We start from the raw sequence: 13,358 nt of genomic DNA, 5'->3' as shown, positions 1-13,358 counted from the left end.
GATGTAGCATTAAATTCAGAGCATCAGATGGGGTCGTCCTCAGTGCGGCTGTGATGCACAAACAAGTCATCCTTTATTAAGTATTGAGCAGTAGGTGGACTTTTGAAATGCCGTCCACTAGCCCACAACATCATATATCATTATTGGTGTATTATAAAACATGTAAACATTTTATAAAAAAAAAATAAATTTTGTCGGGTTTAGTTTTTATAACCTCCACCATTAAATGGGTGATATACTTATTTCGTCATTCCGTTTGTAAAACATCTATATATTGATCTGAGACCCAACAAACTATATATATATCCTCAATCGTCTTAACATTCTAAATCGATTCAGCCCTGTCCGTCCATCTGTCTAAAGCGCGCTTACATACTAAATCAAGCTAGGCGCTTGAAATTGTGCACTAATACTTCCTATTAGCGTAGGTCTTTGGGATTGTAAATGGACTAAATCGGTCCATGTTTTGGTATAGCTGTCATATAAACCGATCTTGGATCATGATTTCTTGAGCTTCTAAAGGGCGCAATTCTTATTCGATTCGGCTGAAATGTGCATGAAGTGTTTCGTTTTAGCTTTCAACTACTGTTCCAAGTATTGTCCAAATCGGATCAAAACCTGATATAGCTCCCAAATAAGTCGATCTCCCGATTATACTTCTTAAGCCTTCAGAGGGAGCAATATTATCTGATTTGGCTGAAAGTTTGCACAAAGACTTCCATCTGCAACAGCCAAACCAAGTATGGCCCCAATCGGTTCATAACTTGGTGAAGGGTATGTAAGATTCGGCCCGTCCGAACTTAGCATGCTTTTACTCGTTTTATCCACATTTCAGAAAATGTACTCCAAAATGTGGTTTTACTACAAAATAAATACATTTGAGACCCAAAATGGTGAAATTAGACCCCACAGTAAAATGAAAATGTGCCCCAATTTAATTGAAAAAATTCAAAATTACTGGAGGAAACCCCAAATTGGCTTCAATAGCTGCATGAGAAAAGGCCCCAAAAAACCTGTGTGGGCACATTTTCATTTTGGATTTGGAGTGTCATTTCCTGGAACCAAACTTCATACCCCCATTTTATTTATTTTGAATGAATAAAGTAATGCATGATTGAGATCTCTAGAATTTATATCAAGGGTAGCAGGGTATATCAGTAGCAGAGAATATGCGAGAAAGAAGATAACAACAAAGAGAGTGCAAACAAAAAACTGACATCTTAATACCGTCAAACCTGGCCGGCTGTTAACAGCTGTTCGCGTGAGACCACCTTTTTAAATACGCCTTGGTGAAATAATTAAATGATTAAATGGCATTTGATAGATAGTTAAGAATTCATCGGACCAAGTAAATGTTTGAAAAGGGTGCTACGCCTTGTAGGTTGTTATGGGTCATCAAAGTCAAAATTTGTGGAAAATTTATACTAAATGCAATATTTTTTTCCAATTTTAAATTTTTTTCTTTTTTAATAATTTAATATTTTCAACCAAAACATAAAACAAAAATTATTTTTTTTTTTAATTTCCTGTCACAATTCGAATTTTAATTTTTTCTTAAATTTTAAGTTGTGAAGGACAATATATATTAATTATTTTGAAAATTTTGTAATCTTTCCAGTGGTGTAATCAGATTTGCAATCAGTTACGAAATATTTCTACAATCTCAAAAATGCCGACGATACCTTGACTGAAATCTTCAAAACAAGTAAGGACGGGCTAAAGTCGGGCGAAGCTGACCTTTTGATAACCTACACCACATTGGGTATGCAGGTTAAGTCGTCGGAACTAAAATTAGCTTGAATTAAAAATTTGAATTTGAGTTATAGAAAAAATGGTAGTGCAAAATATTAGGGAGGATTGGTTGATAAATGAGTAAGCAAAGCCATTAAAAGTGAAAATCGGGGGAAACATATATATGTGGAAGCTATACCTAGATCTGAACAGATTTTTATGAAAGTGATCAGAAGAGCAAGAGAAACCTAAGTGACAAAGTTTGTGAAGATCGGTTAACAAATGATAAGCCAAAATGAAAGAAAATTATTATGAGAACTATATCTAAACCGCAACAGATTTTAACCAAAATCGGCATACATAGTTGAAACAACAGAAAGACAAAATTTAGAGAAAAATTGTTTAGAAATACGCTGACAAAGGTTCCTAATATGAAAATCGGTTAATACATATATGTTTATGAGAGCTATATCCAAATCTGAACCGACTTCGACCAAAATCCACAAGTTTTGTAGTAGTCGTAGAGGAAAGCGTTGTGCAAAAGGTTTGAGAAAATCGGTTGATAAATGTAATTGCAAAGGCTTTAGAAGCGAAAGTCGGGTGATAGATAAATGTATATGGGTATCAATAAATGTATATTGTGTCAAATTTCGTGAGAATTGGTTCACTGTATTAAACCAAATATATTGGAGGATTATATTGGGTTGCCCAAAAAGTAATTGCGGATTTTTCACATAGTCGGCGTTGACAAATTTTTTCACAGCTTGTGACTCTGTAATTGCATTCTTTCTTCTGTCAGTTATCAGCTGTTACTTTTAGCTTGTTTTAGAAAAAAAAGTGCAAAAAAGTATATTTGATTAAAGTTCATTCTAAGTTTTATTTAAAATGCATTTACTTTCTTTTAAAAAATCCGCAATTACTTTTTGAGCAACCCAATATATTTTATTGGTTGCAATGGTTAGTTTTTTATTTGTTATTTTATTTTGTTTGCGAAAGACATTAAAACCATAAATGCAGATAAAAAACGTCTTTTGATATTAAAATAAAAACATATGGTTACTGTCAAATTTCGCTCGTGAAACAATTAAACATTTCAGTGACTATTCCGAAAGCAGAATAGAATACCAAACCTAATGACGCAGTTACCTGCTGAAACGATTTGTCGCACATGTAACTTTCACGTGTAAAGGGCTTACAAGGTATGAACAACAAAAGTTAGCCGAGCTGCCATGTTGGTAATAGATTGGCGAATAGAGTCTTGCCATATCAAGTCAATGCTTGTCACCTAAGTCAGATTTAAAGTAAACAACGGCGTTGGAAAGGTTTCAAGTTTTTAGTTTTTCAGGTTTTAGTTTTTCTTTAATATATATGATATCTAAACGAAAAAATCAGTACACTTTTATTAACAAAATTTTTTCGAACATAAAATACTTTATCATTAGTTTTTATGATGTCGTTTTCCTTTCAAAAACAAGAACAAACAAATTCGAATATAGCCCAGCTTGCGGCGGCTCTGCGTTAAATTGACTCTTAGCGACTCTGTAGACTGGCAGCAATTTTTCCTTTATTTCCTTGTAAATTATATTTTTAATTCGATATTTACTAAACTCTAAATGAATTAGCAGCACTTATTCCAACAACATGAATCGCCAATTGGTGGAAAATATATTGGCCGTAATAAAGGCATCCACTGACAAATCAGTCATTGTCAAGGGACTTACGAAACTTCGGACAGATGTCGTCAAAGATAAAAATGGTATACTATTGTTTAGAGAAGCTGGAGGAGTGGCTCCAATGGTGCGTTTCTTGTCAAAACCCCATGAACAAATCTTGGAGGTGGCTTTGAGTATCATGGGTAATTGCTGTACGGATGAACTAAGCTGCAAAGAAGTAAGTACATATATGAACTTTGCTATAGTTGTGTGTATAGTTGGTGAAGGAAGAGGGGGTCGGTCAAGGCGTATCAAAAGAATGTTTGCAAAAACTACTACACTACTATGCCATAAAGTGTTATAACATAGTGAGCACTATTGTCACGCCCATAAAGAAGGAAGATAGACGCACGGCTATAATGAGCTAGCCACGATCGTATTTTTGTTGACGTTAATTTCTAATGAAAGTACAAACCGAGTTTTTAGCGGTTTATCCTAACGGTCATATATCATAGATTTTTAAATAATAGGTGAAAGTCACTTGCCAAATTTCAGCCAAATCAGATAACAATTGTACTTATAATCAAGAGATGGGTTTACATGAAGGCAGCCGTGGCCCAGAAGTAAATACCTCTATGACACTGAACGCCTGCATTCGAAAAATCGGCTATGATTATCGACTCCTAATGCTGGAGACATTTTTGAGGTATTAAGCCATATAAAAAATACTTCTCAAAGAGACACGCAGTACAGTCGTTTGGCTATAAAAATTTCGTTAAAAATTATCTTTTTTCGACTGTGTTATAAACGAATTCGAGGTGTTATAAACGAAATGAAGTGGAACACCTTGATCCCATGAAAGAGAAATAAAAATGAATCACCATAACGTCCTATTTTACAAATTTATCCCCCAACCTATATTTCCCAAATAATATTTGAGAATTGTTTGTCTTTTGCTTAAATGCTTTTTCCTCTATTGCAGGCTCTGGAGAACAAGATTTTCATACCTTTGGCCACAATATTGAAGTCCATTCCAAATCCCTTGATACAGTGCCGCGCTTGTCGTCTTCTAGGCAATTTAGCCAAGGTAGATGCCAATCAATTGTTATCTACCCATTGTCCAGCGATTGCCCAGGCATTGTGTCGCATCATTGAAGATGCCTCTGATGTACAAACACGTATGATGGCTTTCCGTGCTTGCCGCTTCCTCTTGGCAAACACCCAATTTATGAAGCACTTTCTGCAATCCTCTGGCTTAACTATATTGCTACGCATATTATCAGCGACTATGAAAAATGAATCGAATGATGCAGAGGAGAAATTACTTACTGACGCTCAGGCACCCCTTAAGGTGGGCCTTAAGAGAAATCAACATCGTGAAAAATATTTTGAAGAGGTGGCTCGTAATTTGGAAGGTGTCCGTAGTGACATATTTGATCATGAAGTTCTAAAAAATTCCACTCGCAACTCGAATGCTTACATTATACCAGAAGAGCGTGCAGCCTTGGATCTTGTGTGTGAAATTTTGAAATGTTTACTTGTCATTTCGGAACTACAGATGAGCAATGTAGTGTGGGAATCTCTTAACCGAGCCAATTGTACCTTGGCTCCCATAGTATATTTCATAACAGATGAAAAGAAAAACAAACATCGCAGCGCAGCCTTGAAAATTCTATCGAATTTGTCAAAAAATCAAGGAGCATTTTATATTCTAAGTTCGGCTGATTCCATATTGGCAGCCTGCGAGCTGTTGGTGGCCGATGAAGACCTAAGTGAAAGCGAAAGAAGGCATTGTATTCATATAATAAGTATTTTATCCACAGATGCTTGCAATCGTTCCAAAATACGACGCTCGGGAGCATTGCGCAAATTCATAGCTATGATAAAGGACACAGGACCTCCTGCTGAAAAAGCTTCGGTGAGTTTGTAATAAACTTTTTTTTCGATTGATGAATACATATTGTATTTTTTATTTTCCTACACAGATCTTAAATGTTTTAATAAATTTCCAATATGACAATATGAGTATGGATTTAATGCTACGTGAAGGCCTTGTCCTAGTTCTCATAAAGGAACTTAATGTTTATATAAGCAGTGAGGAGGAATTTTACAAAAAGAAACGAGAGGAGAAATTGCAATCAACAAAGAAGAGGAAGTTACCCGATGTTGTTAAGGAAGGGAAATGCAAGGTAATTAAAGGAGAACATAAATAATTAACTAAAACAAAACATTTTCCTACAGCAAAATTAAAAAAGAAAAAGCGTGCTAAGTTCGGCCGGACCGAATCCTATATACCCTCCACCATGGATCGCATTTGACGAGCTTTTTCCCGGTGTCTCACTTTAGACAAACAAAGGAAAGGATAGAAGAAAAGAATTGCTATGCTATTGGAGCTATATCAAGTTTTGGGCCGATTCGCACTATAATGGAATGAATGTTGGAGACCATAGTAAAATTTCAGCCATATCGAATAAGAATTGCACCCTTTAGAGGCTCAAAAAGTAAAATAGGGGATCGTTTTATAGGGGACCTGTATTAGGCTATAGACCGATTTATGCCATATTTGACACGTATGTTGAAGGTCATGGGAGAAGCCGTTCTACAAAATTTCACCCTAATCAGATAATATTTGCGCCCTATAGAGGCTCAAGAAGTCAAGATTCCAGATCGGTTTATATGGCAGCTATATTAGGTTAGGGACCGATTTGAAAAATACTTGGCATAGTTGTTGGAAGTCCTGACGGAAAACGTCGTACAAAATTTCAGCCAAAACGGATAGGAATTGCGCCCTCTAGAGGCCCAAAAATCAAGACCCCAGTTCGGTTTATATGATAGCTATATCAGGTTATGAACCGATTTCAACCATACCTAGCACAATTGTTGAAAATCATAACAAAATACATCATGCAAAATTTCAACCAAATCGGATAAGAATTGAGTCTTCCTTCTATAGTCACAAGAAGTCAAGGTTTATATGACAGCTATATCAGGTTATGAACCGATTTAAACAATACTTAGCACAGTTGTTGGAAGTAACAATAAAACACACAATGCAAAATTTAAGCCAAATCGGGTAAAAATTGAGTCCTGTAGTGGCTCAAGAAGTCAAGATCCAAGATCGGGTAATATAGCAGCTATATCAAAACATGGATCGATATGGCCCATTTACAATCCCACCCGACATACATCTATGAAAAGTATTTGTGCAAAATTTCAAGCTGCCAGCTTTTCTCCTGCGAAAGTTAGCGTGCTTTCGACAGACAGACGGACGGACATGGCTAGATCGACACAAAATGTCATGTCGATCAAGAATATATACTTTATGGAGTCTGAGATGAATATTTCGAAGAGTTACAAACAGAATGAGGAAATTGGTATGCCCCCATCCTTTGGTGGAGGGTATAAAAAAAAACAAATATTTAAGACTAAAAATACTAATTAAGGAATAACGACAGGCTAGAAGTTGTTCTAATATTCTTGGCGGGAGACTCCAATTTTCTCTGTTGTTTATGATTTGGCTGATTTTAGATGAGATGAGTGCGTGAATCCTATTTTCAGATTCAAGTTCAGTCTTTGTATGACGACTTGCTAGCAATCCATTTTTGTACATTATTTTCTCTGTTTGGCAATCTTTTCATTTTTTGCATTGGAACATTGACTTCTTTAAAAGCTCAAAGTTTCCAAGTTCATTTGTAACACTCTTTATTTTAAAAATTTTAAATTTTTCATTCGTTTTTTTTAAATTTTTATAGTTCGCCAAAGTACGAGAAGAAACGTTTTTTGACAGTGACTCACCCAGTAGTTCGCCCCGGTCTTATAATGGACCCTCAAGTCCTTGCAGTAGTTCCCGCAGTATGTCACCCGTGGGTAGTGGTTATTTATATCAACCCAATCAAGGTAAATGACTGTTATGTGGCTAATTTGAATTTATTGAATGATTTTATTTCTCAAGCCGATTCCGATGAAGAATCTTACTCTCCGGTTTGCAGCGACGATGAGGAGGAGGAGGATGAACAAGACACTTCCAGTCATTTGTATAATAACCCAAATGCCAGTAATAACGATCACACTATTATAATGAATCTTTTGGATTTGGCTGCCCACTCTGAGGAAGATAGTATTTTAATAGAAGATGAGGAAGAAATCAGCCAAGGTAAAATAATGTTGTATGTCAGCCAAGATAGCAGATATTTTCAGCTTAAAACGTCATAGAATAGTGTATTCAAGCTTCCGAAATTAAGAATTCAATATTAATTTTTTTTTTGGTATTCTCCTAGATGTACCTGCCATCAAATTGCCTCAATTGGGAAATCTGCCCCATAACACTATAGACGTTATTGACAATTTGCTATTTCGTGTAACATGTTTGGTGACGAAGAGCAATGATTTGGGCAAACCTGAGACTATGAATACACTGATAAAGGCTTTAAATTTATTTGGGGTTAATACCGATTTCTCTGGATCTCTTACCAATATACTGCTGTAAGTTTCTCAAACTATGAAAAAATGTAAACATTTTCAAAATTTTCTTCAATAACAGGGAAAGTCAGTTCTTTGGTAATGTCATCAGGCAAGGTATATCCCATCAATTGTATCAATTGACTAAAGTTAAGGAGGTATGTTAGATTTTCCTTGTAAAAGACTTTTGGAATGTGTCAACAATTTAAATTTTCAGACCAGCAAAGATGGTTTTGGCTTTTTGGATACCCTTACCTCGGTTGGCGAATGCAATTATGGCAAAGAGGAACTAGCTCGTCTTTTGCGCAGCGATGATGTAATCTCACAGAAACGTGCCGCCATTACCGTGGGCTATTTAATACGAAGCAAGCCGTTATTGTATCAATTTTTGAATGATGGCAATGCCTTGACTCTTCTTCTGGGTATTATACTAAGTTCCAGACAGGATGACTTCACTGCCGAGGCTGTTGATGCTCTGACATGTATGTCCCGCTATACATTGGGCATTAATGTGCCTCAACTTAATGGCGATAAACGTTTGGATGAATACGATGAGTTTGTAGAGGATGCCGGCCAATCTCTACACGAGCACTGTGATATGCGTTTTGTAGTACACGCACCGCTTAGAGAAAATGAAGCTAGCACGGAGGGAAGTGAAAGTTTTGAATGCGTTGAAGATGATAAAAACACCACCAGCACCGCCACCACAAATGTAGATTTCAATAAGGCTTTACTTTGTTCCACCAGCGATGTTTTCAATACCATGTTGAATAGTGATTTTCGCGAAGGCAAAGAGGGCGAAATACATCTGCGTAATTATACGGTCAGTGGCCTACGCTATTTCCTTAATTTAATAGTGCGCAAATCGAAAAATCTCAAATATAATATACCGCCAGCCGACAAATATTCCGCCCTCTTGGAAGCTTTTGAGATGTCTCGCATCTACATTATACCAGAAATGGAGCAATTCGTTTTGCAAATGCTAATAGCCCTGCTAGATGAGACTAACTGTCTGGATGTCTTGGAGTGGTCCATGAAGAACTATCATGTCGAATTAACTGAAATGACCATCAACTATTATTTGTGTTCATCGCTAAGTACTGAAGCTAAGGTTAATCTATTTAGGACTGCTGACTATTCGACATACTCAACGGAATGGTTTCAAATGATTATGGAGGCTATTCTGGCCAGATGTCGCAATGGTTTTTAAGATTCGATAAACATACTCTCCCCCCCCCCCCCCCCCCCCCCCCAAAATTTAATTGTTACAATTAATGTGATTATTATTTTTTAAATACTATACTGCTTAGAAATTAATAGACATGTCTCTTAGTCTGTTTAAGAATTCAAAAATTTATTGAAAATAAATGTTTGCAAAATAATAAGTATCGAATGTTTGTGCAATGTTTTTGTCAAAAGGGAAAATAAATTTCCCTTTTGGAAACACAAGTTTTTCATCAGAACATATTGAAGCATATAAATTGTCTGCTCTCAATAAAATTTATTCATTCATCAATTATATGGACTTAACAACTGGTGGACAACTGCGTACATACAAATATATGCATACATACATGTATAAAAGCAAAAGTTTGTACTTCCTAAAGAAATAGTTCAAATACCGCCGGCAGTCCTCGCATTGTTTTGTTTGTTTACATATAAACATTCTACATTTCTAAATTGTGGTAACAGACATGTGTATATACATATGCATGATTCTCATCTTGAAACAGATTTGAATATAAGAGAGAGAGATGAGATACCACTTTGTTTGCTGGTTGTTCAAGACAATTTGAATACATTTTATGCATGAGATTGAAACGGCAAAACAAGAAAATATAAGAAATTAAAAATTTCTCATCATAACAAACATGTGTCTGTCTTGTGATTATATTGCGGCAATTCCCTATGAAATGAGCTCAACAAAAGCATCATGGACCAGCCAATGCATGAGAATTGGAAGTCGTAATTCCACGACAGTCCGTCCTATTGTAACGGATTGACTAGAGTTCTCATTGGTTAGGGGTTGCTATCATAGGACCAGTGTTGCCACCCAAAACAAATTATTTCCTACCAAAATTTTGAAAAAGTCGCAACAAAAACTAACTAAAACCTATGATTTTTATACCCACCACCGAAGGATGGGGGTATATTAATTTTGTCATTCCGTTTGCAACACATCCATTTATGACCCTATATATATTCTTGATCAGCGTAAAAATCTAAGACGATCTAGACATGTCCGTCTGTCTGTTGAAATCACGCTACAGTCTTCAAAATTAGAGATATTGAGCTGAAATTTTGCACAGATTCTTTTTTTGTCCATAAGCAGGTTAAGTTCGAAGATGGGCTATATCGGACTATATCTTGATATAGCCCCCATATAGACCGATCCGCCGATTTAGGATCTTCGGCCCATAAAAGCCACATTCATTATCCGATTTTGCTGAAATTTGGGACAGTTGTGTTAGGCCCTTCGACATCCTTTGTCAATTTGGCTCAGATCTGTCCAGATTTGGATATAGCTGCCATATAGACCGATCCTCCGATTTAGGGTCTAAGGCCCAAAAAAGCCACATTTATAATCCGATTTCGCTGAAATTTGGGACAGGGAGTTGTGTTAGGCCCTTCGACTTCCTTCGTCAATTTAGCCCAGATCGGTCCAGATTTTGATATAGCTGCCATATAGACCGATCCACTGATTTAGGGTCTTAGGCCCACAAAAGCCATATTTATTATCCGATTTTGATGAAATTCGGGACAGTGAATTGTGTTAGGCCCATCGACATCCTTCGTCAATTTGGCCCAGGTCGGTCCAGATTTGGATATAGCTGCCATATAGACCGATCCTCCGATTTAGGGTCTTAAGCCCATAAAAGCCACATTTATTATTCGACTTTGCTGAAGTTTGGGACAGTGAGTTGTCTTAGGCCCTTCGACATCTTTTTTCAGTTTAGCCCAGATCGGTTCAGATTTGGATATAGCTGCCATATAGATCTTTTTCATTATTTAAGGTTTTGGGCCCATAAAATGCTCATTTATTGTCCGATGTCGCCGAAATTCGGGACTGTGAGTTAAGTTAAGCCCCTTGACATATTTTTGCAATATCGCACCGATCGGTCCACATGTGGATATAGCTGCCATATAGACCGATATCTAGGTTTTTGGTTTTGGACCCATAAAATACGCATTTATTGTCCGATGCCGCTGAAATTTGAGACAGCGAGTTTAGTTAGGCTCTTCGACGTCCTTCTTCAATTTTGCCCAGATTGGTCCAGGTTTGAATATAGCTGCCATATAGACCGATTTCTCGATTTAAGGTTTTGGGCCCATAAAAGAGGCATTTATTGTCGGATTTCGCCGAAATTGGGGACAGTGCTTTGAGTTAGGCTCTTCGACATTTTTATGCAACCTGACCCAAATCGGTCCAAATTTGGATATAGCTGCCACGTAGACCGATATCTCAATTTACAGTCTTGGCCCCATAAAAGGCGCATTTATAATCCGATTTCACTGAAATTTGACACAGTCTTATGTTAGGCTTTTCGACATCCGTGTCGTATATGGTTCAGATCGTTTTATTTTTAGATATAGCTACTGTACTTATTAGAATTTGGTCCAAATCGGAACATATTTTGATATAACTGATATGGGACATAAGATATGAAATTTTCACCGAATTTTAATGAAAGGTGGTTTACATATATACCCGAGGTGGTGGGTTCGGCCCGGCCGAACTTAACGCCTTTTTACTTTTTAATTCATCGAATGGTTAGGCATATGCATTTTGTCATTCCATTTGCAACACATCGACTCATCCCTTTTGAACATTTCAAAGTATATATACAAGATCGTCGAACAATTCATATACGCAATCTAGTAATGTCCATCCGTCCGTCTGGCTCCATTTCGTTGAAATTGAATAGGGAATTATATTAGATGAAACGATCTCCCGATTTAAGGTCTTGCGTTCATAAAAAGTGTATTTACTACAAGATTTGGCCGAAATTTGGAATATTGAGTTGCATAAAACCACTCAGAAGTCGCATGTAGCTGCTATTTAGAACGATCTCCCAACAAACGCTGGATTTCTTCTCCAAATTTTAGAAAATTTGAAACACAAAATTCGTGTTAGATTCTTTGACACTTGTTCCAATTACAGTCAATAGAACCATATGCCATTTTTTTTTTTGGTGAATCCGGTGCGTGTTTGGGTGATTAACAGCGTGATCTGGTTTATCAACTTAACAAGGTCACATGAACATCATTACGCTATGTTATACTACTGTCTATGTTATAAGGTTTTGTGCCAACGTAGTCGGGGGAGAGTGATGTTTTTATACTTTTTATTTATAGGATGGGGGTATACTAATTTCGTCATTCTGTTTGTTACACCCCGAAATATGTGTCTGAGACCCCATAAAGTATATACATTCTTGATCGTTATGTCATTTGAAGTCGATCTAGCCATGTTCGTCCGTCAGTCTGTCGAAAGCACGCTAACTTTCGAAGGAGTAAAGCTAGCCGCTTGAAATTTTGCGCAAACACTTTTTATTAGTGTAGGTCGGTTATAATTGTAAATGGGCCAAATCGGTCTATGTTTTGATATAGCTGCCATATAAGCCGATCTTGGGTCTTGACTTCTTTAGCCTCTAGAGGGCGCAATTCTTCTCCGATTCGACTGAAATTTTGCACGTAGTGTTTTGGTATCACTTCCAACAACTGTGTTAATTATAATTTAAATCGGTTCATAATCTGGTATAGCTGTCATATAAACCGATCTTGGATCTTGACTTCTTGAGCCACTAGAGCGCGTTATTCTCATCCGATTTGGACTTTGTACAACTGCTTCTCTCATGGCCTTTAACAGAGGTGTTTTATATGGTCTGAATCGAGCAATAGCTTAAAACAGCTCCCATATAAATCTATCTCCCGATTTTGCTTCTTGAGCAACTACAAGGCGAAATTCTTATCCGAATGAACTGAAATATTACACAATGACTTCTACAATGTTTAGCATTCATTAATGATCCGAATCGGACTATAACTTGATGTAGCTCCAATAGCATAACAGTTCTCATTCAATATTCTTTGTTTGCCTAAAAAGAGATACCGCGCATAGAACTCGACAAATGTGATCCATGGTGGAGGGTATATAAGATTCGGCTGGTCGAACTTAGCACGCTCTTACTTGTTTTTTAGATATAGCTACTAAAAAGATCAATATTTTGTTATACACAATTGAATAAGGTATGCATTATGCTGCTATGTGGCATAAGGTATGAAACAGCTGCTATGGGGCATAAGGTATGCATTTTTCACCGGATTTTGGCGAAAGATGCTTTACATATTGGGTTGCCTAAAAAGTAATTGCGGATTTTTTAAAAGAAAGTAAATGCATTTTTAATAAAACTTAGAATGAACTTTAATCAAATCTATAATTGCCATTTTGTTCAATAACCTTTTGCCATCTTCCTGGCAAATTTAGTATTCCACGCTCATAGAACTTCTGGCCTT

General features: G+C 36.7%; 1 protein-coding gene across 1 annotated transcript; it reads left to right on the top strand.

Annotated features, from left to right (window-relative positions):
• Window positions 1-3,176: 3,176 nt before the first annotated feature.
• On the top strand, window positions 3,177-9,077 carry LOC106082233 (uncharacterized). Its single transcript, XM_013244624.2, has 8 exons — window positions 3,177-3,621; window positions 4,366-5,301; window positions 5,369-5,572; window positions 7,136-7,280; window positions 7,336-7,536; window positions 7,661-7,865; window positions 7,924-7,999; window positions 8,059-9,077. Exons 1-8 carry the CDS (start codon window positions 3,373-3,375, stop codon window positions 9,049-9,051), a joined length of 3,009 nt encoding a protein of 1,002 aa, XP_013100078.1. The 5' UTR covers window positions 3,177-3,372; the 3' UTR covers window positions 9,052-9,077.
• Window positions 9,078-13,358: the final 4,281 nt, after the last annotated feature.

Source organism: Stomoxys calcitrans, chromosome 2 (genome assembly GCF_963082655.1).
Source record: "Stomoxys calcitrans chromosome 2, idStoCalc2.1, whole genome shotgun sequence".
In the NCBI taxonomy this organism is placed as follows: domain Eukaryota; kingdom Metazoa; phylum Arthropoda; class Insecta; order Diptera; family Muscidae; genus Stomoxys; species Stomoxys calcitrans.
This window is presented reverse-complemented; position numbering and strand designations above follow the sequence as displayed.